Source organism: Podarcis erhardii (assembly GCF_964252035.2).
Source record: "Podarcis erhardii genome assembly, chromosome: 5".
Classification (NCBI taxonomy): domain Eukaryota; kingdom Metazoa; phylum Chordata; class Lepidosauria; order Squamata; family Lacertidae; genus Podarcis; species Podarcis erhardii.
In genome coordinates this window covers 29,473,936-29,500,974 of record NC_138509.1, presented here as the reverse complement: position 1 = coordinate 29,500,974, position 27,039 = coordinate 29,473,936, and the positions used below count along the sequence as shown (strand labels likewise).

At 42.8% G+C, this 27,039-nt stretch overlaps 1 protein-coding gene across 2 annotated transcripts in view; it reads right to left on the bottom strand.

Moving 5' to 3' along the window:
- TET1 (tet methylcytosine dioxygenase 1) overlaps window positions 1-27,039 on the bottom strand; it is a 77,712-nt gene that overhangs the window by 23,346 nt on the left and 27,327 nt on the right. For both annotated transcript variants that reach the window (XM_081861746.1, XM_081861747.1), the window contains 3 exons: window positions 24,153-24,203; window positions 2,911-5,518; window positions 1,658-1,748 (listed from right to left, as the gene is read on the bottom strand). In XM_081861746.1, the coding sequence (XP_081717872.1) occupies window positions 1,658-1,748; window positions 2,911-5,518; window positions 24,153-24,203 (2,750 nt within the window). The remainder of the gene's footprint in view (window positions 1-1,657; window positions 1,749-2,910; window positions 5,519-24,152; window positions 24,204-27,039) is intronic.

Here is a 27,039-nt window from a genome sequence, read left to right as displayed (position 1 = left end):
AAATGTAATAGCAGGAACCTTTAAAAAGAGGCATTCCCTCCAGAGAGAGAGACCGAGAAAGAGAATGTTTCTTCCCCATTTGCAACTGAATGAAAAATGCCCTTTTAAACATTTAAGATCTGCTTTCCATGTAATTGTGGCACCTTTCCAGCCAATTTAATACATTCTGTTAATCCAACCAATAAATTTACTAAATGTGGGAGCCCAAAGTAAAACATCTACACTTTACAAACACACCAGATCTTCAATGTAACCACACGGAGAACTCCAACAAAATAAGAATGGGATTAACCTACGTCATGTGCCCTCTCACCAAAAGTGCTGTGCAATGACTTCTGCTTGTGCAATGGGGCTTCCCTCCTCTTCCCATATGCCCCCTGAAATGGGCTCAGGAAAACAGAACAGCATGCCGGGGGGAAGGGGGGTGTCATTCCATCTGGCAAGCAGCATTCAGAATGTCTGGAATAGCATGATGATGCAATGCACACTAGGACTACAGTACTAGATTCATCTGACAAAGTGTCCATGAAAGCTTGGGCCGTACTAAATGTGTAAGCATGTTAAGGTGACCTCAGTATCTGGAGTATGTGGAAAGCATATCATGATGCAGCATGGGATGCTGTACGTCCAAGAAACTTATTCAAAGAAAGCAATCAGAAGTCCTGACGGGCATCCACAATTTCTTAGGTAAAGGTAAAGGTGTGCCTGACCATTAGGTCCAGTCGTGACCGACTCTGGGGTTGTGGCGCTCATTTCGCTCTATGGGCCGAGGGAGCCAGCGTTTGTCCGCAGACAGCTTCTGGGTCATGTGGCCAGCATGACTAAGCCACTTCTGGCGAACCAGAGCAGTGCACGGAAACGCCGTTTACCTTCCCGCCGGAGCGGTACCTATTTATCTACTAGCACTTTGACGTGATTTCGAACTGCTAGATTGGCAGGAGCTGGGACCGAGCAACAGGAGCTCACCCCATCGTGGGGATTCGAACCGCCTACCTTCTGATCAGCAAGTCCTAGGCTCTGTGGTTTAACCCACAGTGCCACCCGCGTACAATTCCTTAGGCATACCTAAGAGAACTCTGGATTGTAGCTGATGATAAGCAACTGCCAATGTGACTTGGCTCTGAAAAGGAAAGCATGCACCTTGCAACTCTTGTTCAGGAAATCATTTGGCCTCTCTCCTCTGTCAAGATGGTATCTGAACTTCCCTCAAGCTCTAGCTGGCTTCCAGCCCAGTACTACAATTGGCCACGTTGTCCTTTATTTACCTCCTGTGACTGACCATCTGCCTTGGATACAGTCCTAAGAAACCAACACGGAAGAGATGACTCTTCCAGACCTCAGCACACCATGTCACATACCCACTTCCTGTCCAACTCCCAACACCAACTGTCTTATGAGAGTCTCAACCCCTTTCCTGAAGACAGAGTCAGCACTCAAAAAGCAGCAGCATTCTAGTTACTGCAGCTCAAATACAGATAGTGTAGTTCCGACATAGTAGAATCAGGCAGGGAGACCTTAGGTAAGTACCGCAAGAAAAAAAATAAGTTATAAACCACTTATACTATCATCATATATATTTGATTTAATTTTTTGGGGGGGTGTATAGCGCTGTGCCTATATTTAATCAACCTTTACTCACTGATATGTATTTTCTCACCTGTCTTCCATTATTTCCCTGACTGCAGCAACACTTGGTCCCGTTCCAAGGTGTGTATAATATGGCCCTTCATCCTTCTCTATAATTTGCTCTACAGAAATAATTAAAAATAGCTGTTAAAATTATTTCATGTACCGAGTACACACATACAGTTGTGGGTTTTTTTTAAAAGAGGAGAAAGATAAACATATACAGTAAAATATTTATTAGGCATGTCATACACTCCAGGCTGGAGTTAAAAGACTTGGTGGATCTCCAAGTCTGAGAAGGCTGAGGAATATTGATGGGATTAACAGTGGGGCCTTTATCAAAACAGAAATGCTATGGAATCTTTTGAAAATGTTCACATTTTGAACTAGAGTCAAGTTTATTATTGTTAACTGGCTTATCATTAATATAATACTTCATTCCCTTTCAGATACTGAAGAACAGGAGCCAAATGCATATATACACATCAAAAAACTGGGGGCGTCCAATACACGTTTAGTGGCATGGGGGGGAGCGCTGCGCCGCCAGCCAGCTCATTGGGTCGTTTGCTGTGCACGGCGGCATCAGGGGAGGTTGCGCTCCCAACTGGATGGCTGGCGGGAGTGCAACTTCCCCCAATGCCGCTGCACACGGGAAATGATCTAGGGAGTGTTTCCTGCCCGCAGCTGCGTGGGGGGAGAGGTTCAACAACTATGGGCCATCTCCCCTCATTTTCCTAAAACTGACTCCCCAAAAATACGGGGGGGGGTGTCTTATACATGAGGGCGTCTTATAGACGGAAAAATACGGTAAATAACATACTGCTTTTACCAAGGACACATTGGAATTCAATGAGACAACCAAAGAGAGCAGTGATAAAGATATCCCCCCTGTATTATTTATAAAGGTTGTTATTCCCTAATTCTCAACAAACCAACAAAACAATTTTCCTCCCTGTTTGTTGCAGAGAAACAGGAAGTCAGCAATTCCCTGAAGTGCAGGGCTGAATAAGTATTTTCAACTGATAACATCAACTCTTTAGGTAACTAGAAATTCTTCCACTACTGTTGGAAGTCACAGCCAGATGGTAAATTCAGGTAATCAAGCAGTTACTTGATTAGTATATGGAGTGATATAGAGTCATCTTTCCACTTATGTGGTGGAGACTTGGAGACTCACTTCATCAGAGCAGGCAAGAGGCAACATTTGCAAGATAAAAATTCTAAAGGAATCCTCAGTGAGAAAACTTTCAGAACTCCATGCAAAATGAACCAAATTACACTTACCAACACAATCACAGCTTGGAAAATCAGTCTGTCCTTTCTTTGTAGGTGTATCGATTAGGTTCTTTGTAGGGGTGTCCAAGAACTTCATAGGCGATTCAAGAAAACTACTGAGTGTATTCTTTGTTGGAGAACACCCTAAGATCCCTGTTCTCTGTGTGTTCTCAGTCTCCAAGCTTCTTGATGTTGGAACTGTAACTTCACTTGCACACTCTGCTTTCCTGAGAGCCTGCAAGGTTTCCCCTGGGGAGGCTAAGCTACAGTTAATGGACATGGTTTGCAATTTCTGGCCCATTTGTTGTTCCACAGCACCGCACTCAAGTTTTGCTTGGTTTTCCTTGCACATTTCATCTGCTCTTTGACCAAAGATCTGAGGCAAAGGATGCATCTGAGACATGTTCATTGTTTGCTGTACCTGAGAATTCTTGTCTTTTTCTGTAAACAACTGTACATTTTCACTTCCTTGGTTCAAACAGGATTTTGCTTCGAAGTGAGGGACAGTCAGAAGACTATTGGAGAGTAGGCCACTATGGTGCAGAGCATCTGGGGCAGCACCTGGAGGATTAGTGCCCCGTGCCTCATTGGAGCCCATATTTTTCATGTGCTCAGGCACCATTTCAAAGCCAAACAACTTGTCTTTCACTTTGTCTTGTGTTGAAGCAGGCAAAGGCCTGTGGTATATTATTTGAGTTTTGGGAAGAAATAATGCAGCTGCTTTTTGTTGTGATGACAAAGTATTCCGATTCCATGCCTTCTGTACTTTGGCTTTAGAAGATCTTTTCCCCAAACCAGTTAGTTTCGAATCCTGTGACGCGTTACGACCAACCTTGCGTAGTTTAGAAGGCTTTTTTGGTATGTCCTGTAATTCACTAAGATGGCAATCTTGTTGTAGCTGATTTTGTTGGTCAGGCAGTACTTGAGGCTTCTTTTTTAATCTTTTTGCCCTCGGTACTGGTTTTTCATTTTTCCGTGTTGGTTGCCTTTGCTTGACTAACAATGGACTATAATTGTTCCTTACAAATACAGATTGTTTCTTCTGCAATAGGCACTGGTCCTGTTTATGTTTTGGTTGCATATCGGGTGGTATTCGACTGAGAAGCGATGTCTTCTGGTCTGGGCTTGCTTTGCTTGATTCAATTATTGCTGCAAGTTGAGTTAATTGGGTGGCTACCTCTTCCTCATCCTGGCTATGAATATTTCCCCTAAATACAGAATTACTTTTTGAATTTGAGCCATGGACAGCCTTCCCCTCCCACTTTCCAAGCATGTCTACTCTGCTCCTCCGCTGTTTGACAACACTTGAGATTTTGGAGCATGGCCCAATGGCAGCTTTATGATAAAGAGGGTGTTTCTTGGTAGTATGACCTGAAGTTCCACCAGACACTAACGCAGATAAAGACTTGGTATCTCGTGGGGAGAAATGTAGCCTACGCAATAAGCTAGATGGACCAGTGGTTTTACTGGGGAATTCAGAAATAGCACCTTGACCATTGTAAAGCAAACTCTTAGGAAAGATTCTTCTCTGTGAAGCACCATGAGAAAAGAGCTGCTGGTCTTTTTGTGGACAAGCCCCTTTGATTGCTATCAATGCAGATGACGTCAAGGGACTTTTAGGAAGGGTTCTTCTCTGCAAAGGAGCATGAGGAAAGAGCTGCTGGTCCTTCTGTGGACAACTTCCTTTGATTACTTTCAATGCAGATGATGTCAAGAAACATGAATTATCCTTTTTGTAATTGTTAAGTGAATGTGAACTTTGCTCTTCTATGCACTGAACTCTTTCTGGTTTAGCTGGTAAGGGAGCTCCTGGAGGGACTTCCGACAAGCGTGTCAATGCCTCAATAGCTACAACCTGTTCTACAGTTAAATTTCGGTTTTTAATCAAAGATAAAAAAGTTGACTGAAGTGACAAATCATCAGGTTGCAAATCTTTGCTTGGAGCACCATTTGAAGCACCATCATCAAGGCAGCCATCTTTGTCATGCACGGGAGTGCAAGATGGCTTGTCCTGAAGATCTAAAAGTGAAATAGTTTGTAAAAGTGAGTTCTCAGATTCCTGAATGGCATTAGAGTTTTCTGTCTGCTGCGCTAGAACGCGATCCTTCTTTTCTGGAAGAGCACCACATGTTCCAGTTGTCAAAGTGCTGATATTGTTCAGTTGAGCAGCGCAACCCAAAGAGGCATCCAAGTTGCTTTCTGGGCAGCTGTTTGCCGGATCAGCACCTGTTTTTTTCAGCAACAAGTCACATTCTGCTGGTGAATAAGGAATGCTTTTAATGCCATTTCTAACAGTTTGTGCAAGCAACTTTTTGGGGTCATCTAACACGTTGGAAGAATGAACAGCTTTTGGATCCTTTTCAAAATGTTTCGAGTTCTCATTCCTTGCTCTAGCTCTACAGAGGTCACCGTTCACATGGACGCTAAGTGATGGCTTCTCATTCTGTGCCCACTTCTCCGTTTCTAAGCCAGTCATACTTCCCTTTTCATCTGCCTGTACATTTTCCCAAGGCAGCAAATGGCTTGGTTTCACCTTGGGTTTTTCGCCATGGCCGTGGGCAACACAGTCCATGAGCTCTGGTCTGCAGCCATTGACTGGTTTGTTTTCTAAGTCTCCCTGAAAAACAGCACAAAAATAGTTTTAGCCAATACTGTTATTCCTGAATATACAGATGCATCGGAACTACCCTAATTAACCTTTTTATGGGCAAAAGTATTTAAGCATCAGCAGTGCAACACTGTAGCAGCGCTAGTGTGAGAATGCAGCCCAAAGGAAGGTGCTTGCTTCCAAATAAAGGAGATTTTTCAAGGGTGGAGGTACCAATTCAGTGATTTCCACTGAAATAAAAATTGTGTGTGAGAGAAAAAAAGTTTAGGTGCAGGTTATATAAAGTTTTGGTTTTTCCCAATATAGAGAGAGTATACAGTAACTGTAGGTAACACTTGCACCATGAAGCCTAACTTTTGCCTAACTGAATGTGTGTCTTGGAGTTGGTTAAGTGGTCTGTGACTGAGGAAACAGTGTATACATATTATCAGGAAAAGGGAAGAGGTGGACTACAAGGTATGTTGAGGAATATTCCACCTTATCAATTCTACATTTGAGAGCTATTCAAACATCAGAATATTGCCTTTACCAAACATCTTATTATGAATATTGGAGTACAAACTCATCCACATTTTTCTATAATGAACAATAATCTGCCTTTTGCCATTTTAAAGTTTTATTACACTATTGTAAATTCTTCATCGGCCACATATAATGGGGTAGAAATTTTACTGGAAACAAAGATCATCAACCAGAGTCCTTTTAATTGGACAGGTCAGCTAATACTGTACATTCTGGAGATGGAAAGAGAAGTCTGGATTTCAGACTTGCAACAAAGACAAAATCAACTTTGGGACCACACTGCATATTATCACAGGTATGGAACTGCATTATTTGCAAAGGGAAGGAAAGGGGGTTGACTTCTGCTATATAAAACGTGATGAGGTAAAACACCAGTATACTGAGTCACACAGAGATTTACCTTCACCTATTAAAAAAATTAACATAAATGGTTTTCATACCACAGCCTACATTCCAATTTATCTTGGAGTAGTAAAATGCCCCTAACCAAGGGTGAAATATCTGGGTAGGTCTGTTTTCCCCAAATCAGTTTTTGTTTGAAAAACCCCACGGAACGTTCTTTTATCCCAATATGTTAACGTTAGCTAGGACAAATAAGCACACCAGTGGCAAAAATCAATCAATTCCTTTTTGTCCCAGGCTCTTTAAGTGTACAGAAAGAAAAATAGAAGTAAAGTAGTTAAAATTTGGGGGACACTGGTTTGCTGCTGTGCAGGTGACATAGTGCTTAGCTGGGGGTGCTTTCTATGAATGGGATATTATCAGGGGGATAAGAATGATAGTATGGAAATGTGGCACACAAAGGGCAAAGGCCAAAGCTCAGTGGCAGAGATGTGCATGCATAAGATCCCACATTAAACCTCCAGCATCACCAGATAAGGCTGGGAGAAATACCTGCCTGAAACCCTGGAAAGCCACTGCCTGTTAGTGTACAGAACAATGCTGAGTTAGATGAACCAATGGTCCAATCAGGTATAGGGCAGCTACCTAAGTTGCAACACATAAACACTTGAAGGATATTTATGCAGCAGGAACACAGAAGACAGACTTACTGCTGGGGACAGTTGTCTAGGACCAAAAACGCTATGTTTCCAAGTGCCGTAAAGCTTTCAGTGGTGATATTCCCGAAGATTCGCATTCCTTAAAAGTGTTTCCTGAAAAGGCAGAAGCTCTGTACTACAAATCCGCCACCCCCAATTTTTATTCATTTTTGTATATAATCTCTAGCTTTGACCAAGGAAGAGGATGAAACTGAGCCCAAAAGCCGAAGTAAGGCAGCCGTTTCAACATTTGCTCCAGCCTGCGCTGTTGCTGTAGAAACAAAGAATCAGCTTCCCTGAAGATTGTGCCTGAAAAGCAACGAGCTCCAGGAATACCCTTTATGCCCCCCCCCCAGCCAACCTCTTCCCAACCCCAACTCACTGTTTTAGGCTCCAAGCCCAACTCTGCATTGCTCCCTGCTGCTTCATCACTCCATCCGACTCAAAGTGGGAGAAGGTCAAAAGGGTATGAACCCAGTTCAGCTTGCCTGCTGCCAGGATGCCAACCTGGTCCATGGGTGCTGGTGCTTCTTTCAAGCAACACTGTTGCATCCAAGGGCTTTCAGTTTTATTTCCCCTCAGCCGCTGGCTGATGATGTGCACAAACAGCCGGCTGATGCTGCGACTACTGCCGTCACTGATTCCGTTCCCCCCAGCAACACCAGCAGCCAGTGTCTGGGCTGGTCCTCCACTGTAGCGTAACAGCAGCCGGGAGCCCAGCAATCACTGAGCTGGAGTTAACTCCTTGCAGGCCAGATACAAGTACAGGGAGGCAGAATGAACAAAGAAAAGCTGCCTCCAGTACAGAGGCAGGCAGGCGGAAAGTCTTGCTATGTATTAAAACAGCTGTAAAGTCAAATGCAGCCAGTTTGCAAAACAGTGTTGCGTATAAAACTATTCCAAGTCTGCTCCTTGTCAATCAACCACTTCCCCTGCACCTCAACTTCTATATCAAACTGAAACAGATGCTAATCTGCAGGTTCACATGCAGAAAGTCCCAGCACATCAGAGTACCCTAAAAAAGATGGAAGGGAAATCAAGTCAAGAAAAAAACATGTTATGTTTTGCAACAAGCTGAGCTTATCTCCTACTTCTCTGCATCCAAAAATGGAGCGGGCTGGCTCACAAGAGGTGGATTAAGTCCAAAGCAAGCTATTCAAGCAATGGTTACAAGTGCATTTGAACCAGGGGTATCAAAGCACGAAAGGGTAGATCGAAGAAAGTTATCCTCTTTGACCCAAACTTCATTCAAATTGGCCACATGCTCATGCTGCAGTCTAGACTTCATCTGAAGCGACATTCTCACTATAGCTACGAGTCGCTGCAATACAGTCCCATTCTGCACAAATCAGCAGTGGCAGCGCCGTAAGAAAAAGGTTTGCAGCCTTCTTTTTGAAATGCGTAGTTTATGACTCTGCTACATTTTGCATGCAAAAAGTGCCTTTCTTTCAAATATGCTCAAGGTACCAGGAATTGACAGAGGGGGAATGCAAGCTACTTGTCTCAGAAAGCGCAGGCCCCTCTTGGCCTCTGCCCCCCTTTAGTGTGATGTATACTACTCAGGTAATATGTGAAGCTCCTCTGGGTCCCATGGAGGAACAACTGCTCCTCTCTGCTCTGATAGGAAACAAGAATGACATGTGAAATAGCTCCAGCGTGGTACAGCTCAAAGGGTGCCACCCCACAAATCTTAACTGAAAAGCAGGCAACTGAGTTCAACCATCCACAAAGCATTGCTTCCACTACCTGTCTCACACATGGTACACACCATGGAAGGTATTGGTACTGTTTGAAATAGTCATTTAAGTTCAACTTGAATGCCAAAGTCTCCTGCAGCTATCATGGGAGTTGCTTTGTTCTGTTTTTATGGTGTACTGTATGTTTTAAATGTGTTGTAAGTCACTTGGAGACGTCTGGGTAACAACCAACTGGCAAGTCTAATAAATAACAGCAACAACCTCAGTCCTGAGTGTTCCTGGGCTATTCCTGCCCTATCTTATCTGTCCCAGTTATGGCTCTGTTAGGGTGGGAGCAGGAGAGTGCTTGTGACTTCTGGCTAACACATTACATTTGTTTCAAGATTAAAGCTAAAATGTCCTTTTACTTAAACTCAAAACACACTGTTCACTCTATGCTTCCTCAAACTATCATATTTGAATCTTTGTCCCTCCATTCTTCCCACTGCAGACCAGGGGTATCCAACATCACCATTCTCTCCAGATGTTGTTGGACTCTCAACATTCCTGACTCTTGGCAACACTAGCTGGGGCTGATGAGAGTTAGTTCAACAACATCTGGAGGGCACCATGTTGCTCTATGCTACTCTAGACCTCATTTAAATGGGATAGGCTCAAACAGAAAACAGTATTGTTTTATCAGATCCCTCTTTCTCTCTAAACAAACTTTAGGTGAACCCCCTCCCACCCCAAGAAGTGAACAACCAGAGACTGGGAGGGTAATTGCAATTATTTTCAGTTACAGATAGGTAGCCATGTATCTGAAGAAGTGTGCATGCACACGAAAGCTCATACCAAGAACTGACTTAGTTGGTCTTTAAGGTGCTACTGGAAGGAATTTGTTTTGTTGCAATTATTTTGTTATCTGCAAATAGAGAGAGGGGATGTCTGCTTACTGTTCTTGGTGCCACCCATTATGAAAACTCAACAAAGTAATACTTTTCTAAAAACAACAACTAAAACAATCTTGATCAAACTGAAGAGTCCAAATGATAAAGAGGCAACTAGTCTCCTGCTGGGAGAGAGCTTCAGCGGATTGTTAAGTATATTTATATTGTAAACCGCCCCACAATCCTTGGATGAAAGGTGGTATATAATTTAATAAACAAACTAATGAAATGAAAGTTACCAAGCAATATTATACCAACGATTTATAGCTTTTGTTAATGCACAGGGGGAGCAGCAAATGAATGGTCAGTTATCCATTACAGTGGTACCTCGGGTTAAGTAGTTAATTTGTTCCGGATGTCCGTTCTTAACCTGAAACTGTTCTTAACCTGAAACACCACTTTAGCTAATGGGGTCTCCTGCTGCCGCCGCGCTGCCAGAGCACGATTTCTGTTCTCATCCTGAAGCAAAGTTCTTAACCCAAGGTGATATTTCTGGGTTAGCAGAGTCTGTAACCTGAAGCGTATGTAACCCGAGATACCACTGTATTGGATTCTGGCCAAACCCTACCAGTCATACAGCCAGGTCTCGGTATCAGGACATACAGTTATCCAGATGCTGCAAGGTGCATATTCAGAAAGTGTCTGTCTAGAATTGCAGGTACGGAAGAAAAGTGAGGGATCTGTAAATTCTAGAGCTATCATACAATTAATTACCTGCTGAAAACCGAGACCCTCTCCCAAAAATCTTGGTCAGAGTCGTAGGGCAAGGCTGACCTGCCCCATAAGAGGTATGAAGCCAATTGGATTCTAGAACTCTCAAGAGGATAAATACATTGATCCTTATGGTTAAGTTTCCAATGGCCTGACCAAGCTATCAGACAACAAATTGGACTACAACACATTGGCAATGTTTGTGGGTACCAATAGTCAACAGCCTTGGCTTAACAAACCACACAGTGCACACAACCTGATAACTTCCACTTTGATGATCCCTTCACAAGAGATGGTAAAAACCACAAAAGGGATACCATTATCTGAACCTATGATAATTGTTTATCTCTCTCTAACAAGCCAAAAATCACTAGCTAGCCTTAAAGCAAGGTTTGTCATTGGTTTATAAACTGCGTATTGCTAGGGAAAAACAAACCACAATTCCAGATTCAGATATAATGTGATGTTATGCCCTTCCTGGTTTGTTTACCTGCTCATTCAAAGAAAGGAGCAAAAAGTACACAACTCTGTACACAGTGCACAGGCACTCTGCTTGTGCAAAGTATCGTTTGTTAAAGATAAACCAAGAACCTTGGGCTTATCATTATGTGTAAACGTGGCTAGTGGCATGCAGGAATCATTTTCCATTCTTTTATTACTGCATATCTCCTCGCCTTGAAACCCAGAAACAAAAGGGGATATTTCAGCCAAATCTGTTATTTGGTTTTATTTGCAAAATGGCATTTTGAAGGCTATACTGAAATCTTCCTTGCCTCTTACCAGTGCAATGCCATCCTGCTAACCACCTCAGAATTATGAGAGGGCCTGTGAATCCAGGATTTCACCTTACAGAGATTAAGCCATCTATGACAGTTGGGATGGGTTTCCCCATCTATCTGGCAAGAACAAGTCACTTGCATTTGGTTCAGCCTGGGACTCTAAACTGCATTTGAGATGTCAAACTCAGTCTTGCTTGTTTTATTTGGATCAGTTTCAATTAGTCTCATTTACAGATGCAGAGGGCATACATTGAAGTGGGCCCATGAGCTACAAAACACAATTTGGATCCATGCCCATCCTAACAGATGAAAGCCAACAGGGCAATGCTGTGTTCCTTATTAGCTGGTATTACCAATGCACTGCTCAGGGAAAGCAGAATGCCAGATGGTCTCAAAGCTATACCTATTTGTACCCTGCTAAACAAACATGAAGACACAATGCCGCTCATTGACTGCTCTGCTTCCAGCTTTTTCCTTTATGGAAAAAGGCTGTTGAGTGGGCTGCCCAGCAGCTTCAGGCACATCAGAAAACCATTACGGTAATAGTAGTCAGAACTTTTACCCAGAGGGAACTAGAAGCTTTGTAGAGGAAACTAGTGGTAGATCTGGTCACATACATCTCCAGCAAGGGTTCATTTACCCAAAGATACCCTTTATGTACCAAAGCATATTTAGTTTGCCTTATACCAGGAATGAATTATGAAAACTTCTGCCAGTTTGGTATCAGATGCAAACTTGGCTACCTCATTGCTTGCCCCCTAACTCAAGTACATTTACGAACAACTTAAAAAGCATGGGTCACAATATTGATCCTTCTACCTACTGCATCCTTCCCTCTCTGCTTCCTATTCCTTAGCCATTTACAGATACATGAGAAGATAATCTCTGACTACTGGCCATGTTGGGTGGAGCTGATGGGAGTTGTAATCCAGCAATATCTGGAGGGTACCACATCAGCAATGCCTAGGATAACCTCAGATCCACAAAGGATGCTGTTTCGCAGTAATCAGCAAAATGTTAAGAATAGCAAATAACAGAATGACGATCCTTTGCAAAAGAATTTTTAATTAAATTAGGGCTAATCATTCAGGTCTTGCTACAAAAACAAATACACAAAGTATTTTGTAGATCCAGTGGCAGCTTATCAAAACTGTGCAGCCACATAGGATCTTTAGTGCAGAAATTCAAGTTTATAAATGGCATGTTATTATGGTGAGCTATTAAAAGAACAAAGTCAAATGAAGGCGTTTCTTCCTCCAGCTCTACCTCGAAAACTACCACCCAGGTGTTTTAACACCTAAAACAGGGAACACAGAGAGTTTAGAGCAGTGTGGATGTCCTGGTTCCCACCCTTGGATAAAAGACTCTTAGGGAAATCCCAAAAACTTTACTGATAAAACCATGGCCTCATCATCAGATCTACTAACCAGACTTTGAAATTAGCAGGGCACCAGGCGCATTTTGTACCTAAAGATTCTCCATTTGCGAACTCAAAAAGTTTGGGTGCCATTTTTTGCACCTGGCTGACACTCAAGGATTATGGAAATGTATGGGCTTTGAAGCCTCAAAGTATATGTTAAGGATAGGCAATATGTTAAGGAGTTTAACAATAAAGAGTAGTGTGTTTTGAAAACTGAAGTATCGTATCAAAAATTTTAATGTAAACACCAAATTAAACTTGTATTAACAATTTATGTTTAAAATGTGATGTTAACAATGTGTAACTTATGTGAATTGTGTATTAGTTCATGCTCATCAAAATAATAAATAAAAAGTGTTGCCACCTCTCCCAAATGGTGACTAGACATTCTGTTTTGGTGCCCACAACCCAGGTCCTAGGAGCCATTTGGCTCCTATCTCAGTTTCTAACACTGCTATTAACGGTTTATAAACAGAGTTCTGGGATACCTGGCTAGGCATAAGCAAAGATGTTGTCCCAACACTTGACTCACCTCTCCTGCTCTGCTTTTAAAGAGAAGGACCACACAGTCACAAGTGACAGCTTCTGGTGGTGGCGGCGGCAGCTGCTGGGTCTACTGGTGCATCCTTGGCAACAAGACCTGAGCCCAACCCTCAAACTCTCCCTATGTCTCCAACTCAGCTGCCTCTGCCAAATTACCAGCTGCCTCTTTCACTATCTTGGGCACTCTGTACTCAGGAGATGGAGTAGGAACTCGTCCAGCTAGCAACTCCCCAGCTCCCCCCTGTCCCTTACAAAAGCATCTCTTCCTCAACCGCAGAGTTCTCGTCCTCTGACAGATCCTGCCATCGCCACCCTCTCCCAGCTGATGCCACAGGACTCATGGCAGCAAGAACTGCTGGTGCACCTGCCTCTGCCCTCTACCCTGACCCAGCCTGTTTTGAGCACCTGCTAATGTACCTACTATGGATGCAAAGTTGCTTAAAAAGAGAAGCAATAAGGAAAGTGCTCTTCACTGTCAAAAATCAACACCGAGGAGTCAGAGCACCATTCACCTCAACAAGGCAGCAAGCTGCTGCAAGAACTGGCACCTTCATGGCAAAGGCAAGAATCAGTTAACTTTTAACAGCAGGTCCTCTTTTACATAAGAATGTTGTGGTAAACTTGCCCCCAACCGCTCGCCCCTCCCTCACCTGTACTTGCTCTCCGGCCAGACCAGGTTTCTTGAGCAGGGTTGGCAGGCACGTTTACATTTACAAAAACAGAACAAACTAGAACCGGTAAGGTGTTATAGCCCAAAAGGGGAGGAGGCAGGTGGAGGGGCAAGGAGTGTTGAGAAAATAGTTGTTTTAACAGAGGTTACACACTTCTCCCGCATTACAGAATCACGGAACTGTAGAGTTGGAGGGGACCCCGAGAGTCATCTAGTCCAACCCCCGCAATGCAGGAATCTCAACCACAGTCAATTATACTTGCAATTTGCCTACTTGCCTGTGACAAGTAGCCATTGCCCTGAGCAGATAACCAAATAATAAACTGCACCTGCCCAATGTGGGGCACTTGCCAGAAAAGGCTACACATACAGGTTCCACAGTACAGTATCACATTACGGTGGCAACACACATAGCAGAACCACCAGCCCTAGGAACCAGAGGGAACATAGTTCCACAAGGCTGCTAATACTACCTACAGTAGACACCTGTAAGGTGTTTGGGGAAGAGAGCTCTGAAAAGCTTGCCAAAGTGCTAAAACCGAGAGAGTCAGTAGGGAGACTGCTCTGGAAAAAAGGAAGCAAACATAGCTTACCAAGCTGACTGGCAGGTAAATGGAAGTGAAGGAGTGGCTGATAGCCCAAGAGAAGGAAGGCAAAGCTTGCCTCCCCCCACAGCTTCCTAACAAAAAGGTCTATCAGTTCTTTAATATTACAGGATTATTCCAAGATGCCTCCCCCAGTGTGGTGTAGTGGTTAGAGTGTCAGACTAGAACCTGGGAGAGCAGAGTTCAAATCCCCATTGAGTCCTGAAGCTCACTGGGTGACCTTGGGCCAGTCACTCTCTCTTTGCCGAACCTAACCTCACAGGGTTGTTGTGAAACTAAAAGTGTGCATGCCACCTCAGGCTCCTTGGAGGAAAGGTAGGAGAAAAGTATAAAAATACATAAAATAAATGTGAGTATACTGTTGCTTGGTAAGGTAGGACTGGGTCACCTCTACTCACAGCTTGGGCTCTTCCTGCCTCTTCTAGCCTTAAACGGCAGTCTGTGCTTGTATCCAGCTCATTGCTATTTCTGTGTTTAAATGGGCAACAAATGTCCAGCAGTGATAGAATCAAATCTACCAGGCAGAACAATAATTTGGATAATCCTATCCTCACAATAATTGCATAGCTATTTTTGCAGTTCAGCATCCCAAACACCCAATGTCATTTTTCGTTTCAAGGAGGAATTTTTTTTTAAAAAAGTGTGCGAAGAGGGCAACTACAATACCAATAAATATAGAAAAGCTTGTTTTAAAAAAACCCAAAAATGAAATCGGTTATTTCTTCCTTCTTATGATGGCATCTGGAAAGACTGCAACATTAATTGGAAAAGTTTGGCGATATTGCAGTGCTGAAAGAGGAGAGACACTGGAAGGTTTTAGTCAGCAGATGTGTCCAAAGTTTGTTGCAACTGTTGCATGGGGAAAGACCAATCAGCAGCTCAGCTTTATATATTTTTCCCTACAACAAGATGCCACAGGGAAAATAACCAAGCAGGGCAACTTAGTGCCCCTACAGCAGCTGGTGTAGGCTGGGGATGATGGGAGGTCCAGTCCAAAACACATCCAGAACAGGTTGCAGCAGGTTGGAGAAGCTGAACTTCAGGGAGGCTCTGCTCTGAGACGCAGAGCCATATATGCCACCTTCAGACATAAATGTAAAAATCAAATCAAAAGCATGAAGGACATTTTGAGCCCGGTTCTTCCAAAGATCATAGTTGTCTAAAGATATCATGTTCAATGCCATAAGTCCACAAGCACCGGTGCAGCACAAAGCAGGGAAAAGTAATATACAACTTCTTGTTTGCTCAAGAAAACAGACTCAAATATTGAGAAAATGCCAGGAAAAGCAACAAGAATGTGTGTGCTCTATCTCTGCTCTATCTCTATCCCTTGTTCCTCCAGTTTTAGCACCCTTCACAGGTATGTTGCCCCCTCAAAAGACTGCTCTTTCTGCCCCTCTGCTTGAAATTACCACTAAGATGACCGCAGTGATGCCACCTCTTATTCTATTCAAATGCCTCCTTAAAACCTATGTTTTCTGTGAAGCCTCTTGCTCAACATCCCACTTTCCCATTCCCTACTGCAACTAAGCCTCTAAACAAGTCGAAGTACACAAAGCTGAAACCAAAGTACACTGCTTCCCTATCTGCCTCCCCTTCTCTCCCCCTTTCATTTCTCAGTTGTTTCTTCCATGTAAGATTTTAGTTTGTAAGCTCCTTGGGGCAGGGACCTATCCTCTTGCGCCCAGTGCAAGGATGGATGGCATTATATAAATATACAGTCATTCCGCATGGGAAACAAAACATTTTGCTAACTTGCACTTTAAAACGCCACTCATACAAGAAACAAATAAAGCAGGAATAGAACCCAGTATTTATTTTAGACATTTCCTGCTTTTGCTTAGAATAGACCCGCTTGTGTTTATAGAACCTAACAATACTGGCTCTGCTTCATCTGACGCACGAAATAATGAATTATGAACAAACAACTGTGAGCACATCCAATGGAATATCTGTGAGGCTTTAAAAGATGAGACAAATTCATGGAGGACAAGACAAGAAACAGTTACTAGTTATGATGCCTACCTTTCTACCTCCACTGTCAAAGGTAATATGCCTCTGAATACCAGCTGCTGGGATCTGCAGGTGGGCAGAGTGCTGTTGCACTCAGGTCCTGCTTTCAAGGCTTCCCAGACATATGGTTGGGCACTGTCAGAACAGGATGCTGGAGTAGATGGGCCACTGGCCTGATCCAGTAGGCTTGTCTTATGTGCTTATGAGAATCAACTGAATTTTAAAGCAAATGTATGCCTTCGTAGTAGTCCATTAGAACTGCGCCTGCTATTATGGATTCTAGATCTCGCTTACCGTTCCTGCTTTTTAACTCCCACTGTGCAGCTGGCCTCAACAACCTCTTTTCCAAAAGTAGATTTGGCACTTTTAGAACTTACTGAAATGACACGGGACTGTGCCACTTCATCAGCTATTATCTTGTTTATCTGATCATTTTCTGATTTCTTTGAGTGCCCTCTGTACTAATAAATATAACTCTCCCTATCCCAGTATGCCACCATATTTGACTGTTACATTTGACCAGGCATAGGCAAACTCAGCCCTCTAGATGTTTTGGGACTACAATGCCCATCATCCCTGACCATTGGTCCTGTTAGCTTGGGATGATGGGAGTTGTAGTCCCAAAACATCTGGAGGGCTGAGTTTGCCTATGCCTGCATTTGACCATCCAGTTCATTTAAGTTACAGAAACATTGTACATCATGTAGGGCCAACTCACACATTTAAGGCTGAGGTATCCGCCCAGCAGCATTACTACCCATTTTCTCAAACGTGGAGCCATTTTTAAAGAAAACACTCCAGTATGGAAATTACACAAGTTAAAACAATGCAATGACTTCATCAGCTCAGATATCAAAATATGAGTGAAGCCCAAGACCAGTGATACCAGGTTATATCCCAAACAATTTCATTCAATTTGCTGAAAGACGGAACTGTGATACACCATTCTACAAGGGCTTAACAAATTTGTCCCAGGCAGAAAGTGAGTTTTTAAATCCTGTCTGCTAAGTACTTAGATCAATGAATCAGATGCACCACACAAGTTAGTCTTATTCTAAGCAAAGGAAGCCATATTGGTCTGAGAATATTTTAGGATGCTTCAATTGGCCCTAATAAAAGTGTTGCCCAACTGCAGATTCTTGACTTCACACCAAATGCTAAGCATGGCTTAGCATGCGGAAAGCAAACATCAAAGTGTACTTTATTGCATATTTCTATGCATCTGTTGTGCCTCTTAAAAACTGGTGGATGATACACTGCCTCTGCCATTAGCTACTTTTGCAATAAGCCACACATCTCATATCATTGTATTGAAGTAAAAGTTACTTTTGGTGGATTTCATTGAAGCTGTATACAGATATTGAATTAGTAACCCAGCAAGATGGGCAGCATGTAAACATAATAATAATAATTATTAATTTACCAATAACCTTTATTAGATATGCCTTTTACTTTCTATAACCATCTGCCTATTTTAAGTTACCGGTACACAATTATATTAAGAAGCAATGCACTAGTAGCGCTTTGTGAACGTTATTTGATGGATAACTTTCTCAACTGTTCTTGAAGGTAGGAAGGAAATGTCAGTTGTAGGGCTTAAGGCAACTATTTTATATTTTTCAAAACAGGTATGTTTAACTTTTCTGTATGCTTCTGGCAACTCTTTCAAGGATGGAGGGGGGGCAGAGAGAGACAGCTTTTAGCGATTCACATTGTAAACTCATTTGAACCACTAATTTACTGCAGCGTAAATCAGATACCATCTCTACACTTTGACCTCGTGTCTCTCCAATTCACTGTGTGACACCCAAACCTCTGCTTTGCTCCTTAGAATCTCCAATTCACTTAGCCCTCTTGGAGAAGTTTAATCATCCTTTGAGATTATCTAGAGGGCATAAGCTAAATCCAACTCCTGGGTAGCATTCTTATACAGTGTATATTAATAAATGAAGTGCTGCCTCCATGGACACCTATATCCCATAAGCAATTGTAGAATGATACCTTCACCTAGCTTCATGATGATTCTGTTCCTAGTTACATTGTCTTTCTGACCTGACAGCTTGTTCTCATCTCTTCCATACCTGCCACTACTCGACAGGTGTGATCTTGTTAATATTCCTTTCATATTAAGAGGAATCTCTAATCCTCACACATCTATTATGCACTGCCAACACACTGATTTAATTCTAAACTTGCCAAGGGCTAGTCAGTACGATGGATGGTATTTTCTTTCCAATACAAAATTCCCCTTCATTCCTCCAACCTCTTGAGTTCCCTTTCTGTCTGCTCCACCTTCTTGCTTCTATGTTCTCCAATGTAACAGAGGACCTTCGCAGACACAAGTGTCACAGCCCAATGAGAACCATTAGCTCAGCTATGGACCAGCTGCTAAGTGCTAGGGGGGACTTTGGATGGTGCCGTAAGCATTAAATCCTTAAGTCGCCAACAGTAAACTTTCTTAAAAATCACTTTTACTATTTTACATATGGCAACTTAATGGTTTGTTAGGAGCAGACGTTTTCTACATGTTTGTGAGATATATTAGTGGTTTATTAATTTACATTTGAAGCATTGTATAGGGTGGCCAATAAACTACTGAGAAGTCCATTAAAGTGTAAATCGGTAATAACCCTTGAAATTTGGAAGGGAAAATTCCACAGCTATCTGTACTGTATACCTCAAAGTCTGAAACCTGCCAAAAGTAAGCTAACCAATTAACTTTGAGTATTTAGGAAAAAGCATTTGCGTCTGAAAGCATTACATATTCATTTAGATTTTTAAAAGTGGGTTTTTAAAAAATACCTAAAAACCCCACCCTGAAACAGAGTACACCTAATAATCAGCACAGATCATTAACATGACTAGTGACATGCTATGACCACCTCTAAAACAACAGAAATAGAACAGCATGTTTATGAGATAGAGAATACAATATGTAGTTTTAAAATCAGACTTTCCTTTTTTAAAAAAGTTAAGATGCCCTACAACAGGGGTCAGCAACCTTTTTCAACCATGGGCCAGTCCACCAATCCCCCAGACCATGTGGTGGGCAGGACTATATTTTTTGGGGGGAATGAACAAATTCCTACGCCCCACAAATAACTCAGAGATGCATTTTAAATAAAAGCACACATTCTACTCATGTAAAAACACCAGGCAGGCCCCACAAATAATCCAGAGATGCATTTTAAATAAAAGGACACATTCTACTCATGTAAAAACACGCTGATTCCCAGACTGTCTATGGGCTGGATTGAGAAGGCGATTGGGCTGCATCCGGCTCATGGGCTTTAGGTTGCCTACACCTGCCCTACAATATGCGTGCACAACAGAAACACCCAACCACATATATCCCATTGAAGAACATTTTTAAAATTCCCACTAATGTATTGCACAGAATCAATCCAGAGGAAGTTAGGTCTATCTTCCTGTCCACCTAAATCCCAGTGGTATTAAAGAATTTGAGAATTATAGGCTAAAATTGATAAGATTTATATGAGAGTTCAATATGCCCAGCTTTCTCCAGACTGAACACGAAGTCAATCTGTCTTTGTCTATGTTTATCAGTCCAGATAAATGTATAAATACTCAGGCAGCATAATCCTATACATGCTTCCTCAGAAGTATGTCCCTCAGAGTTTAAAGTGATTTACTCCCTCATGACCATGCCGGAAATGGCAGCCTTGAAAGTTCAAAATGCTTAATGACTACTATCTCTAGTCCTCTTTGAACAACTATAAAGGATTATATGCATCCCAACTCCTCCCCATATCCAGACCATGACTGCAGAAGTGGATGAAAAGGACAGCTGGGTATTATGACAGTAAATCCCAAGAAAGTGTGCAAAGGATTGGATTGTTATGTATGTCTGGCAAAAAAGGCACAGTCTAAAAGAATACAGTGGTGCCCCGCAAGACGAACGCCTCGCAAGACGGAAAACCCGCTAGACGAAAGGGTTTTCCGTTTTGGAGGCGCTTCGCAAAACGAATTTCCCTATGGGCTTGCTTCGCAAGATGAAAATGTCTTGCGAGTTCCTGCGGGTTTTCCCCCCTTCCCCCCCCCCTTTTCCTAAGCCGCTAAGCCACTTATCAGCTGATCCGCTCATAAGCCGCTTAACAGCTGATCACTAAAAGCCGCTAAACTGCTAATAGCGCTAATCCGCTAAGCTGTCAATGGGCTTGCTTCGCAAGATGAAAAAACCGCTATAAAAAGAGCCTCACGGAACGGATTAATTTCGTCTTGCGAGGCACCACTGTACACTATATAACAAAATACTAATGCCTGGTGGATAACACAGACATTTAAAATCTATTATTAAATACATGCAAGGGCTAATGGATTTCAAAACAGTGTTAGAAACTGATATGAAAGCTAGGAGCTAAATAGCACCTTGAACCTAGGTTACGGGTGCTGCAATGGACTGTCTAGGCACGTTTTTTAAAAAACTAGAATACAAAGTTGAAAATGAATGAACTGCAACTAAAATATTCTGTTCATTATTCACATGGTCTAGTCCTTTCCCTGCCCACCCCCCTAATATTCTTAAGAGGGTCTCTTCTCCAGCCTTCAGAGAGTAGCTGGAAGTGGGGAGGCAGAAAAAGGTCCTCCTTTCCTTCCACTCTGCATTTTTAATTTGAAATCTTAGGTGCAGCACTGTGCCCAGAGATCAGAAGCTGCTTGCGCTAATGAAATTCCCTGTCACAAAATGCACCTAGAACAATGCGAGTTTCAAACACTGTTTCCAAATGAGAGAGAAAAAACAGGAGGCATGCTATGACACCAGATTAGAGCAGGGAATGTCTTATGTGCTGTGTTCTTATCTCAAAACAGTAAGGAAACAAAATTAAACTATCTTTTAGGGCAAGAAAGATGTCACATAGAGCTGAGAAGCCAAGCTACGTGGAGGAGGGAAACAGAATATTAGGAGTAATTGCAACATACAGTAACATGCCCTCATACAAGAAGAATCTAACAACATGAAATATAAAGAACCCAGTGCTACTTGGTCTGATTTAAGCTTGCTCTAAAATTAGCAGATGCAAATGAAACTATCTAGATTAGGGGAAGCCGATGTAGTACCCTCTCAATGCTGCTGAACTGCAATTGCCCTGAGCACTGACCACACTGGCTGGGATTGATGGAAGTTGCTCTCCAAAACAACATGAGGGCACCACAATCATTGATCTAAACTTAATGCCACTGTTAAACCTTCCGACCCATTTAAGGAAAGACCAACACAATAAGCAATCAGTTTTTGGAAAGCACTAATGATAAACAGCACAGTGGAACAGAAGCCCTGGGAAAGCCAACTGGTGGCCCATAGGCTGCAGCAGAACTCCATCCTGCCAGTTTGCAGCTCCCTACCTCAACCCAGGTTGGAGACAAGTGCCTACCTGAATCCCTGTCACCTAACATGGGATGCTCATCATGTTGGAAGCGATGCACACAACATACTGGTTTCAACCTGGCAAGTGTCCACAAAAAGCAATAAATGTGCTCCAGGGGCCTTTAATTTTGCACTGGGTGCCTGCCAGGTTAGAGGCAGCATCAGCAACTAACTGGGTGCAATTTCTAATCCAGCAAGTGCCCCGAGGGCCTCCACAATGACACATGTGAAGTCTAGATTGCACCCTTTCAGCAAAGTCAGCTAAGTGCCACTATCCTCAATGTAGTAAAACTGAGACAATCCACTAGGAAGCTTTTCTTTATTTATTTGCTGTTAAGGCTGCCTTCCCACAGCAGCTGAAAATAAAAACATAAATAAATAAATAAATGATGCTAGAAATGAATGAGAGCCACACAAGAGTACAATGGAGCTAAATGAATGGCAAAAGAACATCCCAGTAGACTATGCCCAATAGATTGATTGGTTGGCTCCATTGTAAAAAATAATAATACAATTGCTTCTTACATATTGGAACCATTATCCAAAAAGAAACTTATATATTTGAATTGACAACCCATTGATTTTGATGGAACAGATGTCCAAATCAGACTGCAACCTAAATTTTTGGGTTGTCAATTAAAAATGCCAACAAAGTGATTATTTAATTTGCAAGCACACAGCATTGTAAACATGACATTATTTCTAAAGACATAGAAATCAACCATGTATTTCAGATCCAAATAAAAAAAGACATAAAAGGCTCGCACTTGGAAGATAATATGTTAAGCGCAGTGCAAATAAAATTATGAATACTTTTTTTAAATGCAAGTGTGTCCACACACGCAATTCAAGTATACTTTAGCATCCTAAACACAAATCCAACCATAGCACCTTCAAGTAAATAGCACAATCCCATGCACACTTGCTCAGGAACAAACCCCACTAGGTTCACTGGGTGCTCCTGGATAAGTGTGCACAGGATTGCAGCCTAGTCTATCAAAGTGGAGATTTTAAGGATACTTAATTTCCTCCTAAAATCTACTTTAAGTCTCTATAGGTTTTTATTTTTATAAAATAATTATCTTTATACACAACTGCTTTGTTTAAGGACCATATGACTAGTTTCTAAATAAACTGAAAGCTATCGCACACAGCAAAATACATGTTAACTATTACTACACTCATACCAAGTATTCTTACCACAAAAGAACAACATCCACAGACCTTCCAGCCTGGTCACAGGAGCTAACGCATGGTGTACCAGCGAGTTAGTAAGTTTGCCAGGACTTCAGTCACACTACAGAACATGCCGCTATGTCAGAGTTGGAGGCAAACACCCCAGTACAAATATGGCAATATAAACGTGCAATACATTTTCACTTTCGAATCCTGAGACTAAACACATCCGCCATGATCCAGAATTCTGGAAAGCTCCAATGACATTCAGCACTCTGCTTGTGTGGGAGGGGCCCTAATTCTCTACTATGGGATGGGGATTCCCCATCGTAAACAGGGATTTCCTCTGCACGTGTACAGGAATTCCCTGACTCACTGAAGAGAACAGGGTTGCCATTTATATATGCACAAGAAACACCGAATATGCACTAGGGTTTTTTCCCCTCCTGATTTTTGCTTCAGCAGCTCCACGCCACACCAAAACACTTATGGAACGGCGCCCGATTTAAAAACCATTTTCAGATCAACACACACTTATTGAAGAAAATGCATACCTGTAGTATTTTTTTAATTACCAATTGCAGGCCACATTTACCTGAATATGTCAATTTTACAAAACAAGAAGCAATTCATTTGGGAGGGGGGAATGCAAGAACAGCCAACATTTAATACTCAGATATTATCATTCCACGGTTAACATACACACAGCCTGATATCTATATGAAGACAGCCCTCCTCCAAGAACCAAAGGGTCACTTTCAGCACAATTTCTAAACACATTTACTCGTAAATAACTCTTACTGAATTCAGTAGGACCAACTCCATCATAATAAGCATGTTTAGGACCACAGCCTTTAGGAATCAAGGATGACACAAGTCATTTTCAGTGCATCGCAAGTAATTTAAAATTCTATCCTGCAACTCTGTGCACAAAGAGTTAAATCTCTACAAAACACACTTCATCATACTGAGGGAAAGACAAAAATGTTATGAGCTTTTAATATTCACCATAAATATGAAAATCAGGAAACTAATACTTTCTAGAATTTCCACCCTTCTACCGCCTATTTCACAGCCAAAAAAAAAAGTGTGTAAGACAGGTTGGGGTTTGCTTTTCTGTAATTATTAATAAATTAAATGATCCGTTATTACCTTTTGAACTCTTTGCTTTCTCCTCTGAGGCCTTTTGTTTTCAGTTAGCACCTAAAGAAAGACACCAAATTGCAAAGTAAGCCTTTGTGAATAAAGCAAATATTATTTTTAAGCATTCCCCCCCCCCGCCTTGTAACATTAGAAGACTTTAAAGCAGAACCATACGGGCTTTTCTCTCTCTCTCTCTCTCTCTCTCTCTCTCTGCAGAACTTAAGAAGGAACTGATGAGTAGACTTTAGGCGTTGAAGTCACCGGAATCAAAACAAAAAGAAAACGGGGGGAAAGAGGGTTAGCGAGGAAGGAGGGGAAAAAATAGTAGTAACCTTCCCCCCCTTCAGAGTCAGGTTTAATTAGGCTCTGCATTCTTCACAGCAAAACCCACAAGGTAGCCATCTTGCTTCCTTCTGCTGAAGAACCTTCCACAGTACAGCACTACTTCACGCTGCTTTTTGAGTATTATTATCATGGTGCTTTTAAAAGGAACAGCAGCGGCGGCGGCAGCAAAAAGCAGCACAGCAAGCCCTGCCTGCCAACACTGGGGACGTGCTGGGCATGCCTCTCGAATATTATTACACAGACAGGCACACACACACACACACACACACACACACACCAAAAAAAATCCACCACAAAAAAAATATCAACCACTAGGCTCTAGAAAAGGACCAGCCAATAGCAAAGCGAGGCCAGGAGCTTCCAAAGCGCTTCTTCCCTTGCTTAGCCCTTCCCAAACAAAGGGTCTCCTATGTGGGGTTTTTACTCGGAGCAAGAGGACACAAGGGGCGGGCGCAAGCTGCGACATGGACTCCCTGCGACCGTGGATCCGGCCGAAGGGTGGGGTGGGGTGGGGTGGAAATAGGGGTTGGAAAGCTGGAGGGTGGGGGTGGGCTAGGCGGAAGCGAGGTGTGTTATTTATATATTATATATATATATTTAATGACTGGAAAAGCAAAGCCACCAAACGCCCCCCCCCAACTCCTGGTTTGCCTGACTGATTGGTTTAAAGCTGAACGCGAAAGAGAAGACAGAGAGGAGAGATCCAGAGCAAGGGAGGAGGAGGAGGGATCAATTGAGCCCCCCGGGGGGGGGGAGAGAGAGCCTGCGGACGCTGCGCACACACGCACTCACCAGGAAGGTATTGTGCATTTTGACTTTATAAGGCGAGGGCTACATATTAGTGCTATTTTGTTTTTTGGTTAAGAGGGAGGTTATGCGAGGACACCGACTCCGAGGCGGCTAATGCCTCGGCAACCCCCCTTGGCCACGCCTCGGCGGCAATTAATAGCTAATGATAAGGAAAGCGGAGAGAGACGAGGCTCTGGCTGTCATCCTCCACCTACTGCCACTGAGAGAGAATATTGCTTCCTCTTGTATGCTCAGAAAGGTGCTAATTTATCCTTTCTTTAGCTTGTCTAAGGTTTGTTTGTTTGTTTGTTTGTTTGTTGAATCCCAAAAGACTGGGGAGGGGGGCAAGGTCATGGCACCATTCTGGCAGGGGTCTCCATTTTCTACTGGTGTGTGTGTGTGTGTGTGTGCGCACAAATGTGTGAGAAGTCAGTCCTCATTCACAACAGTAATCAGATTAAAGGACGGAGTAAGCTGTCTGCAAAAAACAACAACCCACCAACCTAGAGCTTGTAATCGAGTTACCAATGAGCAAATATTTCACATTAAATGAAAACTACACAGAGAGGGGGTGAGGAAGCGGTTTAATCAGCTCAAATGGCTTTGGGAGTTAAAGTGAAATGCCGCCTCCACTTTTACCTCCATTCAGTCTTCTCTGTTCTAGAAATGCCACCTGTCATCGGATGGTACTGCTGCCCTGGAGTGACTAATCATGAGAGTCAAGGGGCTTTAGATTGTGTTTCAGAGAAGCTTATTGGAGGTTCCTCAATGTGAAGATCAGTTAAGGCAGACATGCTGCCCTCCACAGTGGCGTAGCGTGGGGGGTGCAGGGGGGGCCGGCGGCACCAGGCGCAACATCTGGGGGGGGGCATGCTCGCACTCGAGTGCTAAAATCCACGGGTTAGGGGGCGCAAATTACTTGCCTTGCCCAGGGTGCTGACAACCCACGCTACACCACTGGCCCTCCATTACCAGTCCTCCTATGCAATGCTCAGCCTCAGGGGAGTGGGGGGGGGCGCTTCATGTGAGAAATAATGAGGCTTTGTAGGCCGGGCCAGTTAGCTCACTGTGAGCAGGCTGCGCACCTGACCATGCCCTCTCTGAATCCCCTATGAATTTGCAAAGTCCCATGACAGATACACAGTGGGGTTTTTTAACAGATGACTTGTAGTTGACAAAGTTCCTTGAAGGCAAAGAGTTTAAAAACCATCAATGTAAGCAAAGCCCCTTGCTTGTATGGCTCGTATAGCATAGTGACTAAGAGACTTCAAATCAGCTAGTTTTGCCTCCACAGGAAACTCACTAGGGTACACACCACAGCTTTAAAGTACATAGCTTCCCCCACAGAATCCTGGGAAAGGTTGCTATTTTAACAAATGACAGTTCCCAGGATTCTTTGGGGGAAGTCATGTGCTTTAAATGTATGGTGTGTACATAGGCTAAGTGGCCTTCCACAAGCCTCTCTCAGCAGTCTCAGCTCATCCATCTACAACATGGACAATAATAACAGTGATGTACCTTACAGGGCCACTGTAAAACAAGTGTGGTGAACCTGTGGCTCCAACTCCCATCAACCAGCATCTTCAGTGGTCAGGGATGATGGGCGTTGGAGCCTGTGGCTCTCCAGATGTCACTGGACTACGAGGATCAGCTAAATGCTGCATGTGGAGTGCTCAAAACACTTGAAAGTACAATAGAGAATATAGAAGTACTATAGAACTCTCCCAGCTACTTTATGAACACATATCATCTAGCTCACTCA